The sequence below is a fragment of the Miniopterus natalensis genome, chromosome 20 (assembly GCF_054644295.1).
Source record: "Miniopterus natalensis isolate mMinNat1 chromosome 20, mMinNat1.hap1, whole genome shotgun sequence".
NCBI classification, from domain to species: Eukaryota; Metazoa; Chordata; class Mammalia; order Chiroptera; family Miniopteridae; genus Miniopterus; species Miniopterus natalensis.
In genome coordinates, this window is record NC_142100.1 from 12,289,606 (window position 1) to 12,304,187 (window position 14,582).

Consider the following 14,582-nt stretch of genomic DNA (forward strand, 5'->3'; position numbering starts at 1 on the left):
ACCGGCCAACCCACACCCCCGCCCCGGCCGCCCGCCGAGGGGGCGGGGAGAGCACGGGGAGAGGCGTGGCTGGGCAGAGGCGCTGGAAGGGGGCCCGGAGGGTCTACACTGCACCCCCCACCCCACCCCCACCCCCACCCCGCTACGCCCAAGGCCGGGCCTGCGGCCTGCGGGGACTGGGGCTGGGCAGATGCTTCAGTCCCCGAGTCCAACGGAGCCGCTGTCCCCGAGATCCCCCGCGCGATCTAACCATTCGCGAATAAATGCACAGGCAGGCAGCTTCCAAAAGAGGCAAAACCGTTTATCAAGTCGCCGACGGCGCGATATCTACAGTATCTACAAATATCTACACGTATCTACACCGCCTGCAGACAGGGCTCTCGGGTCTACACTGCAACTGCGGGCCGGGCCGGGCCGGGGCGACGCGGTCTCCCCGAGAACAATAAATATCACTTCCTTCCGCGCTGACCGGGCGCTTTGGCACTGGCGGCGCGGCCCGCGGCCCTCGGGGCTGGGGGGAGGGGCCGCGGCGGCGCCGGGGCCGGGCACCGGGTCTTCCGACAGCGCTTGGGCGGAGGGCGGAGAAGCCGCGGCTGCGAGGCTGGAGAAGCGGGGCACCCGCGGGGCCCGGGGCTGGGGCGCGTTCCCTGCGGCCTCGGGGCTGCCGGGCCCGCGGGCCGCGTTATCTGGGGCAGTAGTCGTAGGAGCCCGGCGGCGCGGCCCCTGCCGAGTACATGTTGGCGGCGGCGGCGGCGGCGGCCGCGGCGGCGGCGGCGGCGGCCGGGCTCACCGGGTGGTGGTGCGAGTGTGCGTGCGCGTGGTAGCCGTGGCCGCGCAGGCCCGGCAGCGGGTAGGGCGCCGGCCGGCTCTTGGCCCCGAGATAGTGGTCGTAGGCGGCAGCCGGGTACTTGTAGGGGTGGTGGTGCAGCGGCTCCGACGCGCCGGGAGCCTCCAGGCGCAGCTCGGGGTGCGGAGGGCTGGGCCGGCCGCCGGGCGCGCCGGGCAGCGGAACGAGGCCGCCGGCGCCGCCCGCCCCGGGCAACGCGGGGCTCAGCACGCGCGCCAGCAGCGGCGGCGGCGGCGGCGGGGGCGCCGGGTCCCCGAGCACGGCCGGCCCGCCCGCGTCGCGCTCGAATTCTCGCCGGGCTTCGGCCGCGTCTGCGAGAAGGGCCGACGGGTGAGCGCAGGGCCCGAACCGCCGAGGGGACCGGCGGCGAGCCCCGCCGGCAGGAGGGGGCGCTAGGCCGCCCGCCCTTCTCAGCGAACCAGCCCGAGACCCCGGCCCTCCCCGGAAGCCCGCGCCCCTCCGCGGGCCGCAGGGCGAGGCTCAGCCGTCGGGCCGGGCGGGCGAGTGCGCGCTTGCCCGCCGCCACGGCCGTTGTGCAAGCGGCGGGAAGGCCGCGAGCGCCCCTGAGGCGGAGGCGAGGCCGGGCGCAGCCGCCTCCCGGGGGCGGGGCGCGCGCGGGGCCGCGGCCCAAATCCCACGACCCCGGCCCTACCTTTCTCCGCGCCATTGGGCTGCGTGGGGGAGGCCACCGGGTTCCGCGAGCGCGCAAAGGCGGTCATGAGCGGCAGCGCGCCGGGCCGGTGGTTACGGGGCCTGTCGGAGGGAGGGAGGCGGTGGGTCAGGGGGCGCCCTGAGCAGGCGCCCGGCGGCGCTCGCCGTCTCCTCGGAGGACACTCACCAGTCTTCGGGGTCGCAGTCTCGGAAGCCTTTGGCGAAGGGGTTGCTGGCGATCTTGAGCTGCGTGATCTGCGGGGGAGAGGGCACTGGGCAAGCGGCTCGAGTCCCAGCGCTGGGGCCCCGCGGGCCTCAGCGGGGAGATGGGGAGCGTTCAGAGGGGCGCCTCCAGGAAGGGCTCCCCTCGTCTCCGCGGACTCGACCCGGCCCGCAGCCGCCCCTCCCCCATGGAGGTTGTGCCTCTCTCCTGCGAGGGATGTCTGCGGAGCCTCCTTTCTTGGGAACGAACCCCTTTGGTGGCCCGAAGGGGTTGAGATGGAGACCCTAGGCCCCTGGCTGGGATGGGAATGTGGTCACCTCCACCCCCACCCCGCAGCGGAGAAGAGCGAAGGGGCGCCCTAGGAATCTGGGTAAACCTCAGATCAGGCCCCTGATGGGGAGTTTCCGGAATGGTTTGGAAAACAAACTTTCAGGCCACATTGACAGTTGCTGCTTGAAAGGTCAACCTGATAGGAGGCTGGGACGTCCTGCAGCAGAGGGGAGGGGGCTGCTTGAGGCCCTCGGGGGGGTAGGGCTGCTTGCTGGTTTCGTTCCACTGGGGCCCACAACTTGCAGGTCCAAACCTTGTTCCCCAGGCAGGGACTAAAAATTTCACCCCATCCCAGAAGCGTTGAAGGTGGCGGTCCTCAGGGCCTCACCCTATGGTTCTGGTAGGCAGTGACGGCAGTGAAGCGCGTCTCCTCGAACACGAAGGTTTTGAAGTTCTCCTCGGCATATTTCTCACTATCTTTGCGCGGGTCCACGTAGACCACATGGAAGCGGGGCTGGTATCTGTGCATGGAGTTGAGAATAATCTGGAAGACAAGGTGGCGAGGCAGGAGCTAGGAAATTAGCCGAGGTCTGGATGGGCAGCGAACGTCCCAGAGAACTTGGCCAAAACCCTTATCTCCCAAAATGAGGCCTGGCCACAGGGCCCAAGCTGGCGCTATGACCGACTGGGGACCACCGAGAAAAACGCTCCTCCAAGTGGCAAAAGATCGAGGCGTAGATTCTCTTTCCTTACGTCCTCAAGAACTACTGCGACCCACATCACCGGCCTGGATTCCTAAAAGCCTCTTGCACCTACTTCCACACACCGCCCCATCCTTTCCGGTTAAAAATCTCCAGCAAAAGATCAGGAACCCTCTCCCAGGCGCCTGAGGTCCACCAGGCCCTGTGAGCCTCTGGCTGGAGGGGCGGCACTGCAGCCCATCCCTAATCCAAACCCCAAGATCCAAGCTCTGCCTCTGGCTCTGGTCAGCAGGGACTCCGGAGGGCCTGCAGGGGTGTGGGGGAACAGGGTGGTAGCCTGGGGAAGGAGGTCGCTCACGTGGCCGTTGTCATCCAGCAGGTTGTTGGTCAGTTTGAGCTTGTCAAAGGACACAATCTGCTTCATCCACTGTGCACCCTTGGCAGGCGAGTCAGGGTGGTAGTGTACTCGGCCTGGAGTGGCAGGGTCTGCCTTCCCGGCCACCAGCCAGGAGGAGCTGTGGAACGCGTACCTGGGACGGCACCGGAGCATGGGTTACATCATGTGGGGGCGAACCGAGAGGGCTTTGCCGAGTGAATCCCGAAAGTGCCTCTGATGAGTTTCCCCATCGGTGAAATCGAGGCTTCAGCTGCCACACGGGCTGGGAACTTTTCCGAGAGGGATTGTAGAGAAAACGGAAAACTCCCTCTTGTCCCCAATACACAAGACAGCAGGAATCCGAGCACGGAGGAGGGAGGCGGGAGGCTGAGCTCCCAGTGCCACATTTCGCTGCACCCGGGTCTGCCTCTCCCGGCTTCCCTACTCGCCTCTAGTGTCACCCGCTCAGTGGGAGCTCGGATTTGGTCACGCAGGCTGCCTGGGGCACAGGGCAAATCACGTTCTCTTTATTAATTGCTGTTAATTGTCTGGGCAGCTAAGGCCCGCCCTGCATAATCTCTCCAACCTTTCCTGCCCTGCTCTGGAACCCGGCATTCCCTGGGGATGGAGGAAGGGGACAAGGTGCCCACGTTCAACTCTTGGGAGGAGACAGGAAGAAAAGAAGAGCTGTGCGCGCTGGGGCTACCCCCTTCCCTTCTCTTCCGTGGGAGCTGCCTTGGGCCTAAAGCTGGTGGGGAGGTAATCAGCCTGTAAGACCTCCTAAGGGGAGTTCTGGAAAGCCTCTGTGGGTGGGGTTTTTTTTAGTTTGGGGTCCAACATGGTGGGGAGGGAACAGGACATGAAAGCTGGTGGGGAAGCTGGCACAGGTGCCTGGGACCACCCAGTTACCAATGTCGTAAGTGCACCCAAGGCATCACCGGGCAGGGACTCATGGCTTCCCAGGGCACCCTCTCAGGTCCTGCTGGGTGCTCACCGGTAGCGCTTGTCGTCCACGGGCACAAAGTCCATGAGGAGCATGTAGTCAGCCATGGGGTCCATGCCAAAGAGCTTCACTTGGAAGGTGGGGAACATGCGCCTGGGGACAGGACAGCAAGGAAGCAGGTCACCTTAGATGGAGAAGGGCAGGGTTGATCCACCTTAACCAGCCAGGGGAAGGACAGCCTCCCTGCGACTGCTGCGTTTGTTTTGGCGGCCTGGTCCCTCCATCTCATCTCCCCTCACTTAGCTGCTCTAACCCGACCAGGCCCCTGCCCAGCCAGGACAAGAAGAGCAGCAGGGCGGCTCCCAGCCCCTCTTTTTTAAACACAAAAATGGCTAACTTTGCACTGGAACTGAACCTCCACGCCCCAACCTCAGCCAATTGCTTCTGTCACCCTTGTCTGTGTAGACCCAGCCTAGCAATTGCCGAGCTAGCCTCAGCTGGCAACACCCCAGCAGCAGGATCCTGTCCCAGCCCTCAACAGAGCCACCCCTGCTCGATCTAAGCTCCCGGCTCAAACAAAGTGAAACCGGGGTATTCCGTGTGATTCCGAGGAGTCCTGGTTGCCCTTTCCGCTGGGTCTAAGGCCATTCCCCAATCCTTCAGCGAAGCCAAGGCCTTGGAGCCCACAGCCCTGACTGTGACCCAGCTCTCAGGCCCTGCCTCCTGCCCAGTGCTGGAGTTTCCCTACCTTCCTTGGGAACACATGCAAGTCCCCACTCCCCCGACTCCCACCATAACCCCAAGACACAGCTACTCAGGGTGGACTTGGCTTGTGCCCTCATGGTCCCTAACTCTCACTCCCCTGGACTCCAATTTGATGACCAGATCAGGCTCTTGAAAGGCCATTATGCCACTCCAGGATGGGCCACTGGCTGCAGGACAGCCCTGTCCCAATGGGCAACAGTGCCAGCCACTGCACCCTGGAGCATAGCACTAGGCCTGCCCCCCCCCCCCCCCAGTCCTTCCTACAGCTTTCCCTCACTCCCTGTGGACGGTAGACAGAAAACAGATGGCACAGAGCTGGCCCTCCTGGACTGGCCTGTCACCACCACCACCCCACCACCCCACCTCTGCAGTCTGGAGGGTACTGCAGAATGCTGGCTCCTGGGGTGAAGCCTGGCTGGTGCCTAGACCCTTGCCGGGCTGGCCTGGACCAGAGGCTGAGGCACAGTCCTCAGTGGGGGGCATGGGACCAGGACGGCAAGGAGAGCCTGGAGAAGACCAGTGAGCTGGAGCGGAGCGAGGGCCCCAGGCTTCCCAGGGAGGACGGCCTCAGCAAGGAAACAGAAACCACCAGAAGGCTCTGCAAACAGGCCCTGAGCTCCCTTTGGCCAGGCGGACGCAGAGCTGGTGTCTCTGTGTGTACATTAGACACAGCCCGGCACTCGCCTTTGTCTGTTGGTCAAATCCGTTGCATCGAAAAACTCGTTCCCCTTCTTCTCTCTGGGCCCTTACAACAAATACAGGCCAATTGGAAGACGGCGGGCCCCAGCGGCACACCAGGCCCACAATCACCCGGAATTTAGGCCTAAGAAAACTGGGTGGCCACCTCCACGGAACAGAACATACCGTTTGAGAGTCTTAATTGTCCCCTAAATTCTTCCCGACAATTGCCCAGCTGCCCCGTCTTCAGCTGGGATAGACTAAGCTAGGAAACCAAAGACCGAGTTTCCTTTGAGATGCGATCCACTGGGAGCGGGCTGGTGGCGAGGCCCCTCAGAGGCGGCTGCCTTTCCCCCCAAGCCCCGCGAGCCCCGAGCCGGTCCCTTCCCGGCGGCGCCCCGTCCTGGGGCTGCTGGTCGGGCGGCAGGTCCGCGGGTTTCTCTCCGCCGCCTGCCCGGCCTCCGCAGCCGTACCCTCCGCGGCCCGGCGCGCCAGGCGGTTGTCGCTGGAGCCGGGACTCGAAGAGCGAAGGAGCTGGCCCGCGCCGAGGGGGACCCGCAGGTGGCCAGGCCGAGCCCCCCACCCCGCTTCTCATTCTCCCGCGCGCGGGTCCGGCCAAAGCCCGCTGCCCGAGACCGGCGCCACGTGGGGAGGGTCGCAGCGGGGAGAGGGGCGCCCTGACCTGCCAGCCTTGGTGACGATCATCTCCGTGCCCAGCTGATTGAACTCGTCCCACAGAGCCTTCATCTCCAGCTGCACGCTCACGCTGGCCACCTTCGCGTTCTTCTTGACCGGCGCCTTGGAGGCGGCCGCGCAACTGGCCCCGGGGCCCTCGGGCTCGGCGGCGGCGCTGGTGGCGGCCCCGGCAGCCGGCGCGAACGGGTAGGCGTGCGGCGGCGGCGGGCCCGGGGCGCCCGGGGCGGCGGCGGCGGCGCACGGGTCGTAGCGCGGCGGCGGCGGCGGCGGCTCGCGCGGGCCGTAAGGGTCCGCGCCCGGCGACGCGGCGCCCGGGAAGCCCCCGGCGGCCCCCAGGCTGCTCAGGCTGCTGGCCGTGAAGGCTGCAACGTCGCAGAAGTGCGAGAGCTGCGTGAGCCACGGGCTGGACACGGCGGAGATCATGACCCGCGGGCCGCCGCCGCCGCCGCCGCCGAGGTGAGCGCTACCCCGCGCCCCGGGCCGAGTGGCGGGCGCCGCTCCGCGCCCGGGGCCGCGCCGCCCCACACCGCGGGCCGGCCCCGAAGAGGCGCCCCGCCCCGCCCCGCCCCGCGCTCCCCACCCCCCCGCCGAGACAATGCCTCCTTCCCCTCCCCTTCCCGCGCCCCTCCTCCGCCCCTTCCCCCTCCCAGGCCCCCAGCCCGCCCGCCGCGGCTGCTCGCCGGGGCCCCCCGACCGCCCGGACCGGCTCCCCGGAGCGCCCGGCCGCCCGCCGCCCGCGCCCCGCCGCCCTCCCGGGCTGCACTCCTCCTGCTCGGTCCAGGCTCTCCTTCCAGCTTATTTTTTTACCTTTGTCTCCCTCCTAGAAGGGCTGCCTCCTATCCGTCCGTCCCTTCTCCACTATCTCTTTCGGTTCTTTATTTCTGTTTGCGTTCCTGCCTCTCCCTCTCCCCTGTCAGGTCCCGCGCTTTTCTTTCCCCTTTAGTTTTCAGCGCGCTCTCTGCGCAGCCTGCCTTTCCCTCGCTTCTGTGACTTTGTTACTCATTGTTTTTTCCTCTTAAAAAAAAATAAAAATAAAACCTGAAGTTTTTCTTTTTTTTTTTTAATGACTGTCTTACACCCCCCTTCCCTTCCTTCTTTTTGTTCCTGCCTTCGATCGATCTCCTCCTCTTTCCCCTCTCCCCCACCCTCCTGTCGGGTTTTCTGCGCCTCCTGCCCTTTCTCAGTTTCTTCTCGGCCCGGCTGCCTCGCCTCTTTCGCTCGCCCCTCTCCCATGTTCCCTGACGCACACTCTCCCCTGTGCCACTTCCATCGCGCCTCTGAGCCCAGGGCTACTCCCCCCGCTGCCTTCCCCTGGTCCTGCCCGGCCTCCGCTGGCCCTCTTCTGGGCCTGTGCCTAGCTGCGTGCAGGTCTCTACAGATGACCCCCGGGCTGGAGGGTGCGCGCGCTTTGGGCAGGATGCCTGCCCTTCCTCTGCCCCGGAGTGGGAGCTGGAAGCCTGGAGCCCACCCTGCCGGAGCTCCCCTAGTCCCCACCCCGTGCCCCAGCCCTGCCGACCCTCTTCGCTGGGCTCCCCGCGGCGGCAGGGGCTGGGGATCTGGAGGGCGGGTCCGTGTAGACGCAGCGGGAAGGCTCACCTTCCATGTCTCTGGTGACGGTGCTGAAGTGCATCCCTGCCGGGGATTCCAGCAGCCGGTGAAGCTTCGCCCGGTTGGAGGACCCGGGGCCCAGGCGAGCGGTACGCTCTGCGGCCTCTGCTGCAACCAGAGAGGCGATGCTGAACGCGCTGGCCCGGGGAGACAGCGGGCTCCGCGCGTCCATAGGCGCCCGGCGGCCTGGCCGGCGCCGCCTCCGACTGCGTGCACCCAGCCGCACCGAGGCCGGCCCAGCCCACGGGAACCGGGGGCGGGAGCCTGCGGTGCCACTCACAGCCGTTAGCCCGGACCCAGGGGATTATGGCGTCACGGCCCCCCACTCTGGGCCAGTGGCAGGCGAGGGGCCCAGACGGGTGGGGCGCCCTGAGAGCTCAGGGCCCTTCTGCTTTTCAAGCTCCTGGCCCCTCGCCGCTGCTCCCGGGGACCTCCATGACCACTGCCCCTTGAACATCCCACTGCTCCCGCTGAGGCCGAGGTCCCCTCTGTCAGCGTCTACAGCCCCAGAAGGAAGGTGATTATCCCGGGAGCGCTCAGCCCCATCCCAAGGCAGTGGGGCACTGATGAAGCACCCAGGGGCCTCCTGGGCCCGGCCCGGCCCCTGCCCTCAGCCCCTCCTGCCGCCTCCTCCCTGGCTGCCCCTGCACCTGGGTAAGGAGAGGGCAGTACAGGCTCCAGCACGGCCTCGGCGAAGCAGGACAGAGCCCAGGCCAGCAAATGCCCCTTCGATTGACTGTTGTGGCTGGGACCCCAAAGAGGGACACCGCCCAGGCTGTTCAGCCGGGGAGTCCAGGCGTCACGCGCAAACGCGCGCACCACCCGCCTCTGGCCAGGACGCTTATACATCCGGAGGGTGGGCAGTGCCCGCTCCTCTGACCTCCCTGCGCACCGGCCAGGCGCAGGGAGGGCCGGGGGCGGGGCCTGGACTGGCCAAGGGAGCTGAGGACACGTCTGGGAGCTCTGGCCTCCCAGTTCGGTGGTGCGCTGCCCCTCGCTGCCACTCACTCCGCAGTCAGCCTGCTCGCCTGGGGCAGTTAGGCCAGACAGACGGAGGCAAGGCCTGCCTGAGGCCTCAAGGCCTTTAGGCCCAGGCATCCGGGATGAAAAAGCCTGACTTAGTCTGTGCCTTCCCCTACCCACTGCCTCTGCGGCCTCCTCTGACCATATCAGGCATCCATGGCCTTCCTGTCCAGTGTCTCCCCAGCAAGATGTCAAGCCTCCCTGCCTCCCAGGAGCCTCTCTGGCCCTGCACTGAGGCTCTGGCAGTCAGGGCCTCCTTTCCAAGGCCTCTCCTCCTGCAACCACATAATTTGCCTGTGCTTGTCTGGATGGGGGTAGGGGGTAGGTAGCCTCCCTCAGGGTTTTTACAATCCTGGGGCCTCAGACCTTAGGCTGCCGGGGGTGCTGGCTGGGAGGCAGGGAAAGCCCAGGAACTGGGGACCAGGGATTAGGCTCCAGTGGGAAGCAACTGGCTCTGGGGCCTGAGGTCCAGGAAAGAGTGTGAAGCCAGAGTGCAGTGGGTGAGCATGTGGGTAGTGCTGTGTGACTGGGGGTGTGCTGTGTGTGACCTCATGCTCACTGAGCCCCTTCCTGCCCCCCCCCCAGGCTTTATGGACTGTGGAGGGAAAGGGTAGCTGATGCCAGGGAATGTCCCCAGCTCTGAGTGGTTATTCAGGGCTGTGACAGTGACAGTGACCTGTGGGACCCAGGGAAAGGTCCAAGGAGGAGTGTAATATGGGGACTAGTCAGGTTTCTCTGTCCCTCCTTGATGAGCAGGACCCCAGGAGGAGCTATTCCCGATGGAGGTACGAGTCCAGCTGGGAGAGGGCATCAGTGGAGGCAGGTCGTGGTAGTGTTACAGGAGGTGTGCCCAGAGCTGCCGGTTTGCACCCAGAGATGTTCAGTACCGTGTCACCGTGTTACCGGGGGTGTATTTTGCTGGTAGCTGCACCCACCCACAGTTCATGCGTGGGTCCCCGTGTGGGGGCTCAGTGGGGTGAGCTTCTGCATGTAGTCGTGCATTATCTGGGATGCACGTTATCCCAGCATGTGGGGTGCCAGTGGTTGTGTCCTACTAACCTGGGGGAGTCTTCATTGTGTATCTGGGTGAACACCTGAAGGCAGTGACCAGATGGGTCCCAGAGTGACACCAATACTAAGAAGGGAGAAGTGAAAGTGAAAAACCCTGGGGCTTCCTGGAGACTCGGGGTCAGCCTCCTGGGGCACTGTCCTAAGGTCCCTGACCCTCCCCGGCAGAGGTGGTGGAGGGGAGAGGAGGTCCTCCCGGGCCTTCATTAACCCCTTCCTGCTCGAGCTGGGACCTGCGGGCCGGCCGTTTTGTCAAAAGCTCCAGAGCAGAGAGAATTCTTCATGGTTCACCACAGGGCTCTGGGAAGAGGTGAGAGGCACCGCCCGGGCTGCTCCGTTTGCTGAGCAACTCGCTGCACCCGCTGCCGATGCTGCCCCGCGCGGCTGCCTCACCCCCGACCCCCGATGCTCCACGCGCGGGCCCTCCCGGAGCCTTCGACTCGCACGAGCCCAAGGCGGCCCGAACGCGAGGCCGCCCGAGCCTCCCAGTCCACGGCAAGCCGCTGCTCCACCGCCCGCCGGGCTGCGCTCCGCTCGGGGCCGCACCGCCCTCCCGCCCCGCCGCGCTCGCCCGCCCCGCAAACCGCCCGAGCTCCTAGCCGCTCGCGCCGCCCGCCCCTGGCGCAGGCCGCAGCCGGAGAGAACGCGCCCGCGAGCGGCCCCGCGCCCCGCACACTCCGTCCCGCGCGCGCCGGCCGTGCGGCTGCCCTCACCTGGACGGGCCGCGGCTCCCTTCCGCCTCGCTCCCCCTGCTGGCCGCGCCTCCATAGCCCCGAGGGAGGCGGCCTGGCTCGCGGGGGCCCGGAGGGCAGAGCACGGCAGGGGGTCGCGAGCCGCGGGGCTGGCGTCCTTGGAGCGCGCGGTCGCGGCCCGAGCCGCTCAGCCGGTCCCTCCGCCTGGGACGAAGAGCGAACACCAGGCCCGCATTTCGCCGCGCCGGCTGGCCGCGAGGTGGGTGCTATGAGACCATTTTACAGGCCCTAAAACCGAGGCTCGGCTTTGTCTGGCAGCCGGTCGCACAGGGTGGGGACCAGAGGTCTGGCGGTCGGCAGGAGGCCGCGGGGGCGGGCTGGGGCTGGGGCGCCTCCCCGGCAGGGACAGGGCCGCGGCCTCTGCTTCTCCCTGCGCAGGGTCCCATGTGGGGCCCAGCACTGCCCCGGGGCCTCGCGTGCCTCGGCTCACTCACTGCCGCCTTCCCCCAGCATCTTCGGAGGTTCGCCTGAAACAAGCCCGACTTCCAGCCCTATTTCGGATGTTTTCTCCCCAGCGCGAAGGAGGCGGCCCCTGGAGAGCTTTAGTTGACTCGCTGCCCGCCCAGCTCCGCCTCCCCCAGCGCAAGTGGCTGCCCCCGAGGGAGCCATCAAGACAGGCACCCTCACATTCTTTTGGAGGGGACCCCTCTCCTCACTCTCTGTCCGTTGTAAAGGGACGTCCACAAAGCCGTGTCCACCGCTCAGAATCCACTCCGGCTTCTTTGTTCCCAGCCTTGGAAGGACCTGCGCTCCTGCTCCCATGTGCATCTCTGGCAGGCAAGAAGCCCACCGATCCTTGCCCTTAAGCGCTTCTCCAGACAAGGTACACGCCAACCACACGCCCAGCGCGTCTTGGGCCACCGGGGGCAAAAGCACACGGAGATGGATCTGTGCGGGCAGCCCACGGGATGTGAGTTTGTGGTGCACTGGGGACCCCCCTCTGCTAGGAATCAGAATGGAGAGGAGTAAAACTGGGTTTCCTCACCCAGGGTTCAGACAGAGAGGGGCTGGGCTTCACTTGACCTTATTAATTCGTTTCAGGATTGATTAGCTGGGGGCTGCCTAGACTTGGCCTCAGGGGTCTCACAGGGAGACCCCGCACCAAGAGCAGCCAGTATCCTGTCAGCGACTCCTCCCCTGCCCTGGGCCCTGGGCCTTTGGGGGTCCCATTCTCAGCGGGGCAGTGGCAGAGACAGGAGGGGAGCCACCTTCGCTGGAGCCGGGAGAGGCAGAGCGCTTGGCAGCTCAGTTCTCCCTTCCCGGCTCGGTCCCCACCTCTCCGATTCCAAGCGCCTCTTGCAGGACCCTGGCCCCTTCTTCCTCCATTCAACGACTGTGTTTGGCCCGCGGCGCCGATGAGCTTGGCTTTCTGGGTGGCCACCGTGGGCGTGGATGGGCGGGTGGAGGCCGCTGTGCTTCCTATTCTCGGAGCCGCTGTGCTGTGACCTCCCTCCCATCGGTCCCCAGCCACAGAGCGGTGAGAATACCCGCAACTCGCTGGGGGCACTGTTAGCACGGGGTCTGCGTCAAAGCCGGAATCGGATTCGAACCTTCCTCCTGCACTCTGCATGTGCACAGTTGGTGCTGGCGGAAGCACCGGTTGCGTTCACACAGTGGGTGCTTTGTCAGGATTGGAGACCTTCGGAGCTTGCCGCATGGCCAGGGCTGGGGCCACAACAGGGGCGTGGGGCAGAAGCAGTTTTCCTGCACACACACCGCCCCCTGCACACATCGTGGGTTCTTGGGACACTTTCCTGTAGAGATGGAGAAGGCAGCACCAGCTTGGGGAGAGCAGCGGCTCCGTTGGCTCCTAACTGCCCCTGGCCCTTCCCTATGGGTGCCCCAGTAGTCCCTGCCAGCCCGCCCCCTCCCTCAGGCTTCCTCCTTGGTGTTGGGCCCTTACACAAACCTCTGATAGGGGAAGGCGGTCTATGGCTGGCCCTGAGCTCTGTGGGGTGTGACAGACAGAAGGCAAAGCCCCGCCTGGGGGTCCCAAGTGCATAGTAGGGTCCACATGAGGGAGACTCAGGCTCCATGGAGATGCCCAAGTGAGCCTGGGCAGACGAACCCAGTGGAATTCTTGAAAAGATTCAGGAGTTAGAAACAGCCTGGTGTGTACACTCTGGTGGCTTGGAGAGGGTGGAATGGGAGTGAGCTGAGCCTTGGCCAAGGAGGAGCTGGACCCCTCACCTCTCTCATGGCATCATCTGAGACTCTTCCTGGACCCCAGCACCACCTGCCTCCTGGTCCCAGGACAGGGACATCTCAGAGTGCTAGTTGGGGGACTAATGAAAACAGGATGAACAACGAGGAAAACTGAGACGCTGAGTAGGGCAGACACTGAAGGGAGTGAGTGGGAGAAGGCAGGACAGAGAGGCACACACCCCTGTGACACCAGACTTTCCACAGCTAGGAGGGGATGGGCCAGGGTTCCTAGAGCCGTGCACAGCTGGGTTGAAGCCTCCTGTCTGCCACCTCCCTCACTGTGGGCTCTGTCTTCTGGGCCCAGTGCTCAGGAGTTCAGATGGGGGGAGATGGTGAGAGGGATGGCCAGGCAGGATGGAGATGTCATCTAGGCCTGGGTAATAGCACCCCCTGCCCCCCTGCTGGGCATCAGGGCCCCCTGCAGGCTGGAAGTTCCCACAACTCCAGAACAAACAAACAAACAGATAGACTGGTGCACAGCCCGGTCCTGGGCCCCTCTCCGATTTCTGGGCCTGTTGACTTAGCTGCCCACTTGGCGGGAGGATCCAGCCACATGGGGAGCTGGCTGTCCATATACCTGTCCATCTACTGGCCACACTAGCCTTTCTACCCCAGGTGCTCTCAGGCAGAGGTGGGGATCAGAGACCCAGGTGACCTAGATTTAGGCTGCGTACTGGGGGATCTGAGGAAACCTGCCCCCTTGCTTCCCCTTTGTGGCTAGGGCAAGGGGAGCCACACTTTCCAGGGAAAGGGACAGACCCTAAAAGCCCCCAGAGTGTGTTAGCTGAGGGTGAGTGGCCACAAGATGGACACCTGCAGGTTCCTCTGGCCAGTAGCCAGACCCTGGCTGGGTACCAGTACCCACCCATCACACACTCACATGGTACTCACAGCACTGCACACACACCCATGAACATGGGCATAACTGGACATGTGTGCACACAGCACACATATATGAACACAGCCACAGCTGAGTGCTCACATGCATGTGAGCACACCATACACACATGTGATCTGGGGCAGGCACATGCACACACTGTTCATATATAGACACCAACGTGGGCCAGAGTGCACATATTGCACGTGCAAAACATTTACATGGACATGCACGCGTGTGCAGGTGTATTCCTCACAGTGACCAATGGAGTAGGTCTTCAATGTCAGCGACGCTCATTTCAGTAACTAAAGTGGACCTTGGATTTACCTGACTTGGATGAGGTCTGTGTGGAGCCTCTGGTACCACATGATGAACAAAGAATAAAATTTCACTTCACTCATATCGGGTCATTTCGTAAAGGCGACACACTCAGATGATGCCCCAAGCGGTAGGTCTGATCACCAGGATGATGCCCTGGACTTTGGGTACAGGAAGAATCTCCCATAAGAGGGCCAATCAACAGGGACCCTTCTGGGTGGAGTCACCTGGAAGGTCACTCTCCATGCTCAGGCTCAGCCCTGAATCAGGCTGGGTGGGTAAGATGAACTTTGGGAAGCTCTGAGAAGTAAGAAGCTGGGGGCAGGGCCAGAGGAGATGAAGAATGACAGCTAAGCCAGTGACATCAGCACCTTTGCAAACAGGTCCTAGAGAGGGTGTTTTCCCTATAATCATTGGATGTAGTGTGTCTCCCCTTAAAGACACTCAGTGCATTTAAGGTAATTGAATAGGCTCCTGCTGGTTTGGCTCAGTGGTTAGAGTGTCCGCCCGTGGACTGAAGGGTTCTGGGTTCGATTCTGGTAAAGGGCATGCACTTCAGTTGTAGGGTCAATCCCTGGCCC

The 14,582-nt window shown here is 64.5% G+C and overlaps 1 protein-coding gene across 2 annotated transcripts; it reads right to left on the reverse strand.

Annotated features, from left to right (window-relative positions):
* Positions 1-617: 617 nt before the first annotated feature.
* On the reverse strand, positions 618-8,351 carry TBX1 (T-box transcription factor 1). Of its 2 annotated transcripts, XM_087828705.1 has the most exons (8): positions 7,747-8,351; positions 6,137-6,512; positions 4,063-4,164; positions 3,051-3,222; positions 2,380-2,535; positions 1,686-1,753; positions 1,500-1,600; positions 618-1,158 (listed from the first exon to the last, which is right to left on the reverse strand). In XM_087828705.1, the coding sequence occupies exons 1-8, from the start codon at positions 7,928-7,930 to the stop codon at positions 683-685; spliced, it is 1,635 nt and encodes a 544-aa protein (XP_087684831.1). In that variant the 5' UTR covers positions 7,931-8,351; the 3' UTR covers positions 618-682. The 2 variants fall into 2 exon arrangements, with proteins under 2 accessions (XP_087684831.1, XP_087684833.1); XM_087828707.1 differs by lacking the exon at positions 7,747-8,351 and having other exon boundaries at positions 619-1,158; positions 6,137-6,609.
* Positions 8,352-14,582: the final 6,231 nt, after the last annotated feature.

Bases quoted from the DNA above. Each gene is read 5' to 3' on its own strand.
- TBX1 (XM_087828705.1), bottom strand. From the start codon at position 7,930: ATGGACGCGCGGAGCCCGCTGTCTCCCCGGGCCAGCGCGTTCAGCATC. The intron at 4,165-6,136 runs GTCAGGGCGCCC...TCCTGTCCCCAG, and splicing joins ATCGTCACCAAGGCTGGCAG to GCGCATGTTCCCCACCTTCC. The intron at 2,536-3,050 runs GTGAGCGACCTC...CTTGTCTTCCAG, and splicing joins TGCTGGATGACAACGGCCAC to ATTATTCTCAACTCCATGCA.